This window comes from Paroedura picta, chromosome 11, assembly GCF_049243985.1.
Source record: "Paroedura picta isolate Pp20150507F chromosome 11, Ppicta_v3.0, whole genome shotgun sequence".
NCBI lineage: Eukaryota > Metazoa > Chordata > Lepidosauria > Squamata > Gekkonidae > Paroedura > Paroedura picta.
Window position 1 is genome coordinate 64,687,005 of NC_135379.1, and position 13,388 is coordinate 64,700,392.

The 13,388-nt window shown below is 46.9% G+C and overlaps 1 protein-coding gene across 3 annotated transcripts in view; it reads right to left on the reverse strand.

Moving 5' to 3' along the window:
• Positions 1 to 13,388, reverse strand: part of BRD9 (bromodomain containing 9) — a 22,935-nt gene continuing 9,547 nt past the window's right edge. For all 3 annotated transcript variants that reach the window (XM_077302957.1, XM_077302956.1, XM_077302955.1), the window contains exons 8-17: positions 12,168 to 12,300; positions 10,846 to 10,921; positions 9,955 to 10,050; positions 8,894 to 9,026; positions 8,183 to 8,294; positions 7,323 to 7,361; positions 3,869 to 3,940; positions 2,360 to 2,459; positions 1,483 to 1,650; positions 1 to 675 (exon numbers count right to left, since the gene is read on the reverse strand). In XM_077302957.1, the coding sequence (XP_077159072.1) occupies positions 575 to 675; positions 1,483 to 1,650; positions 2,360 to 2,459; positions 3,869 to 3,940; positions 7,323 to 7,361; positions 8,183 to 8,294; positions 8,894 to 9,026; positions 9,955 to 10,050; positions 10,846 to 10,921; positions 12,168 to 12,300 (1,030 nt within the window). In that variant the 3' untranslated portion in view covers positions 1 to 574. The remainder of the gene's footprint in view (positions 676 to 1,482; positions 1,651 to 2,359; positions 2,460 to 3,868; positions 3,941 to 7,322; positions 7,362 to 8,182; positions 8,295 to 8,893; positions 9,027 to 9,954; positions 10,051 to 10,845; positions 10,922 to 12,167; positions 12,301 to 13,388) is intronic.

Here is a 13,388-nt window from a genome sequence, read left to right on the forward strand (position 1 = left end):
TACAATTTTAGTTTTATTCATATTTACAATGTTCTTCATGAGCAAGTAATTCTAGTTTACACATAATATCAATTGTAAAAAAAGGTCATTTGATATCAAATTTCAAACACTTCATTTAAAAACGTCACAAACATTTGCCCTTTTATACAGGTACAATTTCATATCTACAACACTTAGAATACGGATACTTTGGCAGAGACTGAACTTCTGGGAGTGAAGAAGTCCTCGTTTTGTTTTGTTTTTTTGGGGGGGGGGTTGCATGCCAGAGCACAAAACTTCCAATAACCGGCAGCATGATAGATGGCTGGCTAGCATTTCTGATACGGTTCCTCGATACGTCACTTGCACCTGTGCCTTTAGAGCTATCATACACAACTGCTACCAGGACGCATTGCAGGAGGTCGGGTGCAAATACCATGATACTACTTGCTACAGGGAGTGCAATTTACAAATGGGCAGGTGCATAAAGACAGAGCAGTGCTCCCACTCAGAGAGGACATGCTGAATGGCATCCGAGTTGGTGGAACGCAACAGCACACGTTTGCTTAAGGATGTGAATGGCACACACGGGGCGTCAGTTGTTGCTGGCGCTTGGAGGTTCTGGAGACTGAAGGAATTCGTAGGGGTCGTGAACCATGTCCTGTTGTTCTCCTACACTTAGGTGAGAGGGACTCCCTGTATGAAAAGAAAATCATTGAACCAGTGACTGGCCGTTGCTTTAAATTTACAGTAACAAATTCACCAAGCCCCCTGAACCACACGTTGACCCGTGCTTAGACCCTTCTATTAAGAAGAGTGAGACTGAAGGTGGGTTGGAGAAGACCCTTTTCTATGGTGGCCCCAAAGCCCTGGAAGAATTCCTTAGGACCTGACATCAGAGCCCCTCTTTTTAAAATTCTAAAACACCAATCTATAGGAAATCCGCGTGAATTAGTATTTGGATTGTTCTTACGCCTGTGACATACCTTACTGTAATTTAATTTGACAGCTGTATTAATAACTGAATTGTTGAATACAGAATAATGTGGGAAATTGGCTATCTTCAGTTATTTATATTTGCACCTCAGTCTTCCTCCAAGGACTTCAGGACTATCCACGCAAATGGGGCTATTTAATTTTTGCCTTTGCCACAATCTGGGTGGGTGGGTAGGTACGTAAGCCCCAGCTGATGGTGGTTAGATTCAGATGGGTAGCTGGAATGAAACCCAAACGAACTTACAAACTAAGTTTGTTATTCCTGTTTGGTCCTTGAATCTATGCCTTATGTCTTGTTGTCTCTAACGAAGCGTATGTGCCCATGAAACCTATACAGAGAATAGCACTTTGTTGGTCTTGAAGGTGCCTAACGGGACTTGAACTCTGTTCTCTTGGCAGTTAGTTTGCCATAGATGTCAGCGAAGTCTAACAGCATCTCACAAGTGGCTTGGCTTTAAATGGAAATAAAGGAAGTTCAGGCAGCCACCCTGTGAAGACAAGACTTACCTAGATGATGCTGATCTCTTTCTGAAGCGTTTGAGAGGGAGCTGAGGTTGGAAGAAGGCCTGGATCCTACCCTGTCAGTCTGAGCCTCATGAAGGTCCTGCAGGAGCTTTGTGGTTTCATCCAAGTGCAAGTGATTGTCGTCATGGTCCAGTTCCTTCTTCACTTTGCCTGCATGACAGACCACTGATTATGAACTGGGATTGTTGGATGAATGATCAGAAAAGTCAACGTTAAAGGAATTGGCTACTTCCCCCTGCCCTATCAGTGCTCTTTTTGCATTAAAGCCTAATGGCACTGCCCACTTTCTAAAAACACTTGGCAAATGCCCAGAAAGGAACCACCCAGTGGGCACCACATTCACGACCCTGGTTATACTCAAGTAAAACAAACCAACATACACCCAGCATCTTTCTTTTTGAGGGGCTAGCGACATTTCAACATTTCTTAGGCTGACAGCTTTTAGTGCACAACAATTGTGCAGATCAGAGTTTCTGCAGCAACTTTCCTGAAATCCCAGCAGCAGGACTTCTCGTTGGTCTTCCTGGGCCCCAACCACATTCCTGGCAGCAGACCATTCCACCAGGCTGGGGCCAATGCTGAAAAGGCTCTGGCCCTGGTTGAGGCCAGTATCACTACCTTTGGGCCAGGGATCTTAAGCCAATCTTGATCTGCTGATTTTAACACTCTTTGGGGGGTACGAGGGGATAGACCTGTAGATAGGTCAGTCCCAGACTGCTTAGGGCTTTCTGTTGTATTAACTGGCATGTAGTTGTACTACGTTTGGCTTGGTCTGGAAGAAACCCATCCCTTCCACAGACTATCTAAGCACTACTGAAGTGTCCCCTCGCCCCTCAACAACTCCACTGCGACAACCTACCCAGTGAGCTCAACATGGAGATATCAAGCGAGACATCATAGGGCTTCATAGACAGAAAATCCAAAACGGAACTAGAACTGTCTCCAATGGATTCTCCAATCTGAGAAAAAGGAAAGGATCCGAGTTACAGCTACAAAACCTTAATGACAGTGGAATTGTTGGAATATTTTAACATCTGATAGGGCATACATAGAGAGGAGGGCAGAGGAATTGCATTTTACCCATTTCTTTTGAATTGCTTGCACAATCTGGTACAGTGCTAATAGTATGATTGAGAAACATTTTCTTTTTAATAAATACTTTTTATGCTGGTAGTGGTTCTCGATACCACAAACACCCCCACCGACTTTTACATGCTATTTTAAAAGCAGCACCAGGAGGAAATGGGGGGCTCTCAGGTGGCAAGCCCAGTGGCACACAAAGCAGAGAGCAACTCCTACAACGGTCAGTGGGTGGCAGTGGGTTAGCAGTGAGAAAGAAAAGGCTCTCCAGGTGTTGAGAAAATCTTGGGAGGGAAGGATGGAACAGAGCCTGTAGGCTAGAGCAGGACTGTTCTGCCACAAGGAGAAATATTTCAAGTGATGATATGGACATTCACATCCAATTGTGCCTTCACACATATCCTGGAAACTGAATGTTAATGGATTTTTCCACTGCTGTTTCTCCAGGCACTCAGGGCTGTTTTCACTGGGTTTATCACATTTTAGCTTCTAAGCCAACCCAAGAAATTTGGAACCAAGTGAGCTCCACAGGCAAAAAAGACTTGAATCTGGACTAGCCTGGTTCCAACCTGCCAGAGTTACCCTGGATGTCACAGTGGCCTTCTCCCTGGCAGGAGCTTTTCTGAGATATCAATCAAAAGGCCCTGACAAAAATGAGAAAAGGGAACTGGTGAATTCCATTTCGAATGGCATCTGTTGCTCTTCTGGATGCCTCACTTCAAAAAGACATGGACAAAACTGAGAAGATGAGGATGATCTGGGGCCTGCGGAATGTCCAGGCTGAAGAGAAAGACGTGATCTCTGCCTTGAAGTATCGGAAAGGTTGTCACTTAGAGGAGGGCAGGGAGCGGTTCCTGTGGGCAGCAGAGGAGGGGACCTGCAGGAATGGCTTTACACTATGTACAGAATGGTACCAGCTAGGTCAGGGGTAGTCAAACTGCGGCCCTCCAGATGTCCATGGACTACAATTCCCAGGAGCCCCCTGCCAGCGAACGCTGGCAGGGGGCTCCTGGGAATTGTAGTCCATGGACATCTGGAGGGCCGCAGTTTGACTACCCCTGAGCTAGGTATCAGGAAAAAACCTTTCACAATCAGAGTAGTTCAGCAGTGGAATGGGCTGCCTCAGGAGGTGGGGAAGTCCCCCTCACTGGTGATCTTTAAGCAGCAGCTGGACAGACTCCTGCTTGAGGCTGATGCTACATTGAGCAGGGGGTGAAACGAGATGTTCTGTGAGGCCCCTCCAAGTCTATGATTCTCTTCAAGATGTGAGTGATATGAGAAGTCTTACCATGCTTTGCTTGGGAGCATCTGGGCAGGTATTGCGCAATTTGTGCTCTTCCTTTATGAGCACTGGTGGAACCTAGAAGACCAAAATACATTCAGGTCATTAGAAAATCACAATATGTTTTCTCCTTTCCTGAGGCCTTTTAATGGTTCAAAGCCACAAGAAAATGTTACATTCTACTGAGGAGGCCAATATTTTGTTTCATTCACAGTAATAGACCATTCAGTAATGTACTTTATAATCTATAGTAATAGTAATATAATATATATCGCATAGTCTGCTTTTCTCACTTGGACACAAGGTGGATTAACCAGACTGAGTCATTATAACCAACAGGAAAGGACATTCAATAAGCAATGCATTAGGATTAGGGTTGTAGAACCAATCAGTTGAAGAAAAGGTAAGGTAAAGGTATCCCCTGTGCAAGCACCAGGTCATGTCTGACCCTTGGGGTGACGCCCTCTAGCGTTTTCATGGCAGACTCAATACGGGGTGGTTTGCCAGTGCCTTCCCCAGTCATTACCGTTTACTCCCCAGCAAGCTGGGTACTCATTTTACCGACCTCGGAAGGATGGAAGGCTGAGTCAACCTTGAGCCAGCTGCTGGGATTGAACTCCCAGCCTCATGGGCAGAGCTTCAGACTGCATGTCTGCTGCCTTACCACTCTGTGCCACAAGCAAAAGGACACATTAAATCAGGGGTAGTCAAACTGCGGCCCTCCAGATGTCCATGGATTACAATTCCCATGAGCATTCACTGACAGGGGCTCATGGGAATTGTAGTTCATGGGCATCTGGAGGGCTGCAGTTTGATTACCCCTGCATTAAATGCTACAACAATTTCAGAGCAGAATCCTACTTCTAGCAAACTATACGCAGTAGTATAAAGCTGTCTAAGCAGCTTTGGGAATTATTTTGTACAGTGCAACCCTATGCAGGAAAGGCCTCTTGATGGATTCATTTTTGTATAGTTTGTGGAAAGCCAGGAGAGCGAGCCCTTCTCAGGCAGGCAGTTCCATAAGATGGGGGCCACAACAGCGGTGCGGTGGAAGGCTGCAAATCCCCGGATGCATGTACTGATAGATGTTGCCTTTGCCCATTTGCAGGTGAGCCCCTGCAGAAGGCCCGACTCACAGAAGCGAAATTGTCTCAGCACAGCTTATGAGAAGACAGACCACAGAAATGTATTTATTGGGTTGCATTTGTCAACTGCCCCTTTCTAATAGCAGACTCAGCCTGGTTAACAACATATAAAAACCTGAACTTACGTAGTTAAAATCTAAGCCGCTATAAACTAGTTTCCACGTTAAAAATAACAAAATGCTCCAGCAACACCCCCCCCCCACACACAGAGGTTTATACAATCTGAATTTAAATCTCGTGTCCCAGATTCGAAAGGGGGGGGGAGGAAAGGGGGGAAGGAGGGAGCCTGTTCCGAGGCTGCTCTGGGCTTGTGCTGACCTCAGCCATGTGCCTAGCAGAGTTTCACAGGCCCTTGGCAACTCTGGTAGCTGCAATAGGGCCTAGATCTCTACTGACAGCTCATTACAGGTTAGACTTCTGTAACTCGCTCTAGGCGGACCTACCCTCGGTTTGACCCGGACATTACAGCTGGCACAAAACGTGGCTGCCAGGGTCCTCACTGGGACATCCTGGAGGGCCCACATTCAGCCGGTGCTTTGTCATCTTCATTGGTTACCAGTCTGTTTCTGGATCAAGTTCAAGGTATTGGTTTTAACCTTTTAGGCTATACACGGCTCTGCTGATCTGTGGGACCGCACATTTCCATGGGGCAATTTGCTCTGAGGGTATGAATTTGCTGGCTGTCTCAGGCCCGTGGGACATTCGCCTGTCCTCAACCAGGGCCAGGGCTTTTTCGGCCATGGCCCCAACCTGGTGGAATGAGCTCCCTGAAGAGCTACGGGCCCCGAAGGAGACTTCAGCATCCTGCAGGGCCTGCAAGACGGAGCTCTTCCGCCAGGCGTATGGTTGAGACCATGGTTTTTTTGTTACCATGGGCAGATCCCTTAACATCAGTTAGATCAAGGCCCTCACTCCCACTGAAAGAGTTCTTGGCCCCAGTCGGACAGTGGGAGAGGTTGGGGTGGGGGGTTAGAACTCTGTATTGCCATTTTTTAATGTTAATGTCAATGTTTGTTACATTTTAAGGGGTTTTAGGGGATTGGACTGGTTTTTATTGTTTTGTTTTAAACTGCCGTGAGTCCGAATGGAGTGCAGCAGTACATAAATATGAAAATAAATAAATAAATAAATTCCACCAGGCTAGAGCCACAGCCAAAAAGGCCCTAGCTCTGGCTGAGGCTGATCACACCTCTTTGTGGCCGGGGATCACCAACACATGAGGATCCACAGAGAGACAGTCCCTCAGATACCCAGGACCATGTAAGGCAGAGGTAGTCAAACTGCGGCCCTCCAGATGTCCATGGCCTACAATTCCCAGGAGCCCCTGCCAGCATTCGCTGGCAGGGGCTCCTGGGAATTGTAGTCCATGGACATCTGGAGGGCCGCAGTTTGACTACCCCTGATGTAAGGCCTTGAAGGTTAGGAGCAACACCTCAAACCTGATCTGGAACTCAACTGGCATCCAGTGGAACTGCTGGGGAGTGGGTAGAACATGGGCTCTCCCACAGGGTCCTCGAGAGGGCCTCGGCATTCTGCACCAGCCGTAATTTCCAGATCAAGGCCAAGGCCTGTGCAGAGCGAGTTGCAGTAATCTAGCCCATAGGTCAGTGGTCTGCAACCTTTTTCAGCCCATTGCCAAGGGGTGGGGAGAGAGGGTGACCGGGGGCCACGCACAGGCGCGGCAGCCCCACGCAAACGCACATGCGTGGACCTGCCGGGCATGCGTGTTTGCGCCCAGTGGGGGCGCAAAGGCGCACGTGCGGCAGTTTCACGCATGCCGGGACCTGCTGGGCATGCGTGTTTGAGCTCCCAGCTGGGGCATAAACGCGCATGCGTGACGGCTCTGCGCACACGCGAAACTGCGGTGCATGCACATTTGCGCCTCCATTGGGCGCAAATGCGAATGCGCAGCAGGTCCACGCATGCATGTTAGTGCCTCCGGCATGCAGGTCCACGCATGCATGTTAGTGCCTCCGGCAGCCGCACTCCCCCCCCCCCCCGCAGCAAGAAGCTTGCCGGGCCGCAAGCTAATCGGCTGTTTTGGCGGCCGATTTGCTCACAGCCCGGTGAGCTTCTCGCTGCGGTGTGGGGGTAGGGAGAAGGAGCCATGGCCCGCTGCTGAAGCTCTCGCGGCCAGGCACTGGGCTGCAGACCGGGGGTTGGGGACCACTGCCATAGGTGACCAGCACAGGGACCACAAACAGAACACTTCAGCCCTCAAAATGACCACAGAATAAACAAACATGAATCCAATCCCAATTTTCTGTATGAATCCAAGAAGTGGTGGGTGTATGTCTGTGTGTCTCATAACTTACTTTGACTTCATCTGGTGGCCTCACTGGAATATTTCGCCTCTGAAAAATTACATTAAAAGATTCAGCAAAGGGAGAACCTTTCTGCCATTTTCCTTCTTGATGCTTTACAACCATTTTCATCCACCAGTAGGCTTATTTGGTGTACACAGAGTATTTCTGTTAACATTATTTTAAGCAACTTTATTATTATTATTTTTTTAATAATCATGGAAACTTGAGACAGAAAACTTGGGTCAGAAAAAAGGAATAATATTTGCATTAATACAGTTAATTTTTAAAAAGTTAACTGACAGTGTTAAAGGAAGCACGGGGCTTCTATAAAATGCAAATCTGGGTCAGTGGACAGAAGGGCAGCTGTGAGCGATTCTCCCCTGCCACTGCCGTTCGGGGAAGCCAAATCCGATGTGAAAGGGCCCCTCCTCCCAGCCCTTCCCCTTCATGGAGGTGGCGGTGGAGACGAAGACTTTCCCCTCCTCCCACTTGGGCCCTGCCATTTCCCTCCTTGGCCTCTCGTCCCATAGGGAGCCTGGAGAGTCCAGGCACAGGGATGGGGGCCCGACTGTTGTCCTGGCTGCATCCCTGGGGACAAATGTCATTCTGCTAAGCCTGTGTCCGGCTCAACTTCCACAGCAATGCATCACATGTGGGTTACTAAGAGGCCTGGGGGGAAATGTCATCTCCCTTGAAATACTGGGATTCTTAACGGGGTGTTCCTTCCCAGGGGATGCTATTTACACAGGCTGCGGAAAGCTTCATCGGTCCATTTCCATGCCTTAAAGCAACAGCAGACAAGAGCCAGACAAGGGCCAGGGACCCTCTCCAGCGCAGATGCTGGCACGTTGCCGTAATTTGGGCCTTACCTGCTTTAGTTGGTAGATGGTCTTTGAGTGATCGCCGCCGGTTATCTGATCCAGCAAGTCGTCCACTATTTTTTTGCTGTAGCTTCCGGAATCTTTCACGAATTCTTGCAAGCTAGACAGAATTTTGGGCAAACACAACTCATGCATATTTGTCCACGGGGGCAGAAAGTGCCGTCAAGTCGCTGCCGACTTCTTGCGACTCTGCCTGGATTTCCAGGGCAAGAGATGGTTCCCAGGCGGCTGGCCCTTGCCTGCCTGTGCACTATGACCCCGGGCCTCCTGGGCAGGTCCCATCCAAGCCCTGCTGAACTTATAGAATCTAATGAGATCGAGCTCACCTGGGACATTCCAGATCCGTATCATGTCCCCACGCCCTATTTCTTAGAAAGCGTTTAAAAACTGTTCTCCCTTCAGACAGAATCTGAAGTTGCAACGCTTTTAGCACTTTCACACAGGGGACCTGATGTCGTTTCAATCCACTTCAGGGACCGTTTGCAAGTGGACTTGGCCCTTTCACACAGTCCAGTCCAGTCCAGTTGCAAAGCACATTGAAAGTGTGCTACTTGGAGTGCGGGCAAGATCCCTTTCTTCCTCTTAACGCCTGCCTGACTGTCCCCATTCATACGCCCCTTGACCCTCAACGCTGCCGTGAGGAGCCCCAACACCAGGGAAGGGCCAGTGGTTGCCCATGCTGCCTTAGGCCAAGCCTACCTCAAGGCGCACTGGATTCCGGTTTCATCACCATATGCTGAATACAGCAGTTCCATTTCATCTGCTTTCAGGTCATGGAATACAGAATGGTTTTGCATGGACAGACCTGCATTGCTGCTTGAAAGAAAGGTAACTGAAAATACAAGGAGGGGAGAAAATGTTTGGAGTTTCTCTCTGTAAAAAGTTGCATTTCTCAGTGTTGATGCAGACAAGTAAATGCACCACTCGGTGACTGCTGCAACCAAAGTGACCCATGAGTGTGAATCAGCTGAGAGAGACCAAACAGAGTGGTCCTTTCTCAACTTTTGTACCCTCGAGAGACCCCAGAAGTGGTGCAATTGGGCAGAATATGGTTGGGAAGCAGAGCTGTGTATAATCCGGGAACCCTCCCCTTTCCACCCCCTCCAGGCCCACCATTGTCCATTTTGGGAAGGGGGGGGTCATACCACCCAATAAATGTTTAACAAATGTAAAAAATATATGAAAAATTAATTGACTCCCACCCATTGAGGAAACCCTTCCAGGGCTATCAATGAAACCCTGGTTGAGAAAGTCTGGCCTAACCACGATTTCCCAGAGATATTCCATTGCCATCCAGCATGTACTGAGTAACTGAGTGCTGTAAACACGCAAATTAATTCTTATTCAGGGCTCTTGTTGGTTTTGCAATGGAATGGAAGTTAGAAGGCAACCAGGGTTGCAGCCTGAGAATGTCACAAGGCATGTCCCGCAGTGGGAGACACAGTTCTCAATGCCAAGAAGAGCCCGCTGGGTGCAGTGGTTAAGAGCGGCAACTTCTAATCTGGCGAGCCGGGTTTGATTCCCCGTTCCTCCTCCCCTCCACACGCAGCCAGCTGGGTGACCCTGGGCTCATCCCAGCACTGATCAGAGAGGTGTCTGAGCAAGCAGGAATCTCAGGGTCCTCTCAGCCTCACCCACCTCACAGGGTGTCTGTTGTAGGGAAAGGGAAGGTGATTGTGAGCTGCTTTGAACTCCTTCTGGTAGTGAAAAGTGGCATATAAGAAACCAACTCTTCTTCTTCTTCCAAAGGACACCCTTACCTTTGTGCCTTCTTTCATCTTTAAATCCAAGTGCTGTGAAACCAGGCAACAATTTACTGGAAAGCGAGCTCAGATCCACCGGATGGGTTTCGTCCTCTGTAGCAAGTGGGAAAGATGTTTTAGTTATTGCCCTTCTCAAAATCACATCTTAATTGTACATGTAGAATATAATGGGATTAGTACGAGAATCATGATCTATTTCCTTTTTTAATTTTACAAGCAGCCAAGAAAAATCAGTTTCTCAATTGATTCTTAATGCAGTTATGCATTTTATCATTTAAAAAAAATGCAGCCTTCTAACTCAGTGATAGTCAGCCTTTTTGGAGAATAGATGGGGGTGCTACTCTGCTCCCACGGGGCCTTGCTGTGATTTGGGCCTCTCATCCACCTTGTGGAGAAGTAGGAAAGAACAGAATGAGAGACAGGCAAGGAGGAGGGGGGCAATCCTAATTTATCCTCCAGCTGCCTGTGCCACAACTTGGATACTCACATAAATCTAACCTAAACAGCGGGAAGATTAGGTAGAATCAACATATATTTATTGTAATCTGGCCAGAGGTGCCTCAAGCCAATAGCACAATACTTTAAACACAAAGTTTTTAAAACAGAACTTCATCGCAAATTAATAAAAGCACACCTGCTCTTATTTCAGTTGAACGGGGTGGCCCAGGTGAGTCTGACCTTGTCAGATCTCTGAAGCCAAGCATTAGTATTTGGATAGGAGACCGCCCAGGAAATCCAGGGGGGCTATGCAGAGGCAGGCAATGGCAAGGTCACCCGGGAACGTCTGAAAACCCTGCAGGACCCCATGAAGTGGCTGTGACTCAACAGCACTCTCCATCACCGCAGTTATTTTTAATATATATATATTGAAAATGTCAGAACAATTACCTTCCGTTTCTGGATCCGATGGATTGACTACACTGAAGACCAAAGAACCATCCCCATTCTTTTTCAAGTAGCCAATCTGCACTTGAACACATACATTAAAAAGTATACCTCAGTTTTATGTCTGTTGACAAGGACACAAACACCCAAGTTTAAAAAGAGCGACCCGTCACACATCTTGACCTTCTGGTGAAGGTTAAAAGACCAGCGCTGCCCTATTGGCCCTTGTGCACTGTGGCCAGCCCTTGGGCAAAAGGGGACAATCATAGAATCATACAGTTGGAAAGGACCTCCAGGGTCATCTAGTCCAACTTCCTGAAGAATGCAGGAAATGGCCACAAGAGCCAAGCAAGGACACAATCCCTTCTGTCCACCTATTTACAATCTGTCTAAGTTCACAGAATCAGCCTCTCCGTCAGATGGCTCTCCAGCCTCCGTTTCGAAATTTCCGACAATGGAGAACCCACCACCTCCCGAGGAAGCCTGTTCCACTGAGGAACCACTCTAACTGCCAGGAACGTTTTACGGATGTTTACCCGAAAATCCTTTTGAATTAATTTCATCCTATTAGTTCTGGTCCAACCCTTCTGGGGCAACAGAAAACAAGTCTGCTCCCATAGAGATGTGACAGCCCTTCAAGTACTTGAAGATGGATATAAATCTTTCCCTTCGCCTCTCAGCATCTTGACTACACTGGACATGGCTCTGAATTAAGGAACAGCTTCCAGTGTTGTGGTGCTGGACTTGTGGGGTTTCACTTCCTTAGGATGTGTTGTCAGCCACCTCCTTAGACGGCATACAAGGGGATTTTAAAAATTCTGTTATTTATTGACAAAAGATATGTCCCACCTTTCTACCTTCACCAGAACCACCCAGGGGGCTAACAGATTAAAAACCTACATAATAAGAACACAGCTTATTTAAAACAGACAAAAACATGTCATTCAAACAATTAAAAACAAGTTAAAATACACATACAATGTAAAGAGGAAAGGCTGAGGGACTTGTGAATGTTCAGCCTGGAGAAGAGGAGGTGGAGGGGGGACAGGAGGGCTCTCTGGAAATCTGTGAAAGGTGGTCCCTTGGAGGAGGGCAGGGAAATCTTCCTCTTAGCAGCAGAGGAGAGGACCACAGTAAAGGGTTTAAACTATGTGTAAAACAATATCGGCTTGTTGTGTTAATTACTAGCTGAAATGTAATTTCAAATTGTAGCTCTATTGATTCTTATGGCTGAAATCCTTTTCCCCTTTAATTTTTAGTGCATTTTATTTTATTTGTATTGCTGTTCTTGTTCTAGTACCGCGTTAATAAACTGAAACTGAAACCTTGCTATTTGGAAGACATCGGTTGATCCTGTCCCGGGCTTCATCTGCTGCATGTTCCACCAAAGCCAGGACATGCTCTTCCGCTGTGCTGTCGGTCAAGCTGCAGGCATTTCCCTCTGGCTCAAATAGACAACTGTAACAAACAGAAAGTTGTACAAATAAATATGGAAGCAGAGTCCCCCCCCCCCCCCACACACACACAGCAAGGCAAGAGATCGGAGGAAGGTCTACCTAGGTGAGGTGGGGCCAGGTGAGAAGTTTCCTTTTGGCCCAAATACATGTTAAATACTGAGCTTTGTTTAACTGGTTAGTGTCGTTGAATGAGTTTATTGCTGCACATAATATTAATCTACTGCTCTTTAACTGCTGATAAATCCTGCTTAGTCATTATTTTATTCTGCTGATAATTTCTTAGTTTGATTTTACATGGATGATTTCTTTTGATTTCTTTTTTGAACTTTCCTTAACAGCAGGCCGTTCTACAGAGTGACTGCCGGCTGGCTTAGCTGGTTTTATTCTGTAAACTGTCTTGTACTTTTGTTGCAACCATTCCTATAATACAGATCGGTCTTTTGGAACCTTTTGAACGTGGAGGAACCCCTGAAGTATTTTTCAGGATTTGAGGACCCCCATGCCCCTTCAGAAAAGCAGGCACAGCAGTAAGTTGTGGAAGCCAGCCAATTAATCAACATTTATTGTTTCCATTGTGGAGAGATTGGTCATGTAGAACAAACCAGTACATTTTATTTAAAAGATGGTCAAGCTGACAACTGACCAAGAGGCTGAATGGCTAATAAAAAGAATGCACACACAAACAAATCTGCAAATTAAGCATCTTGTAAAACATGCAACTACAAGGGGGGAAATAATAAAAATAAAAAATTGAAAAAATAAAGAGAGATTTCTCTCGCCTGCAGATTTGCTCTGAGTCAGAGTTGGAAGAACCCAAAGTTCCAAATACTTCTGCAGATACTTCCCAAATTGTTCTGATGGCAGGTATGCGAAATGTTATTGAAGCAATAAAAATAAAATGAATGAAAGTACTGGCTCATGTAAACTGCCTGTTCATTAACAGCAAGAAAGCAACAAAAGAATTATCCTGAAAAGCAATGTCATTCTTAATAGAATTACTAAATGGGGACCACTATCCATTTCAAAAGTGCTTGGGGAAAAAATACAGAGCTGGGGAAAAATAAAACATTCCTGACTACCAAGGTCACC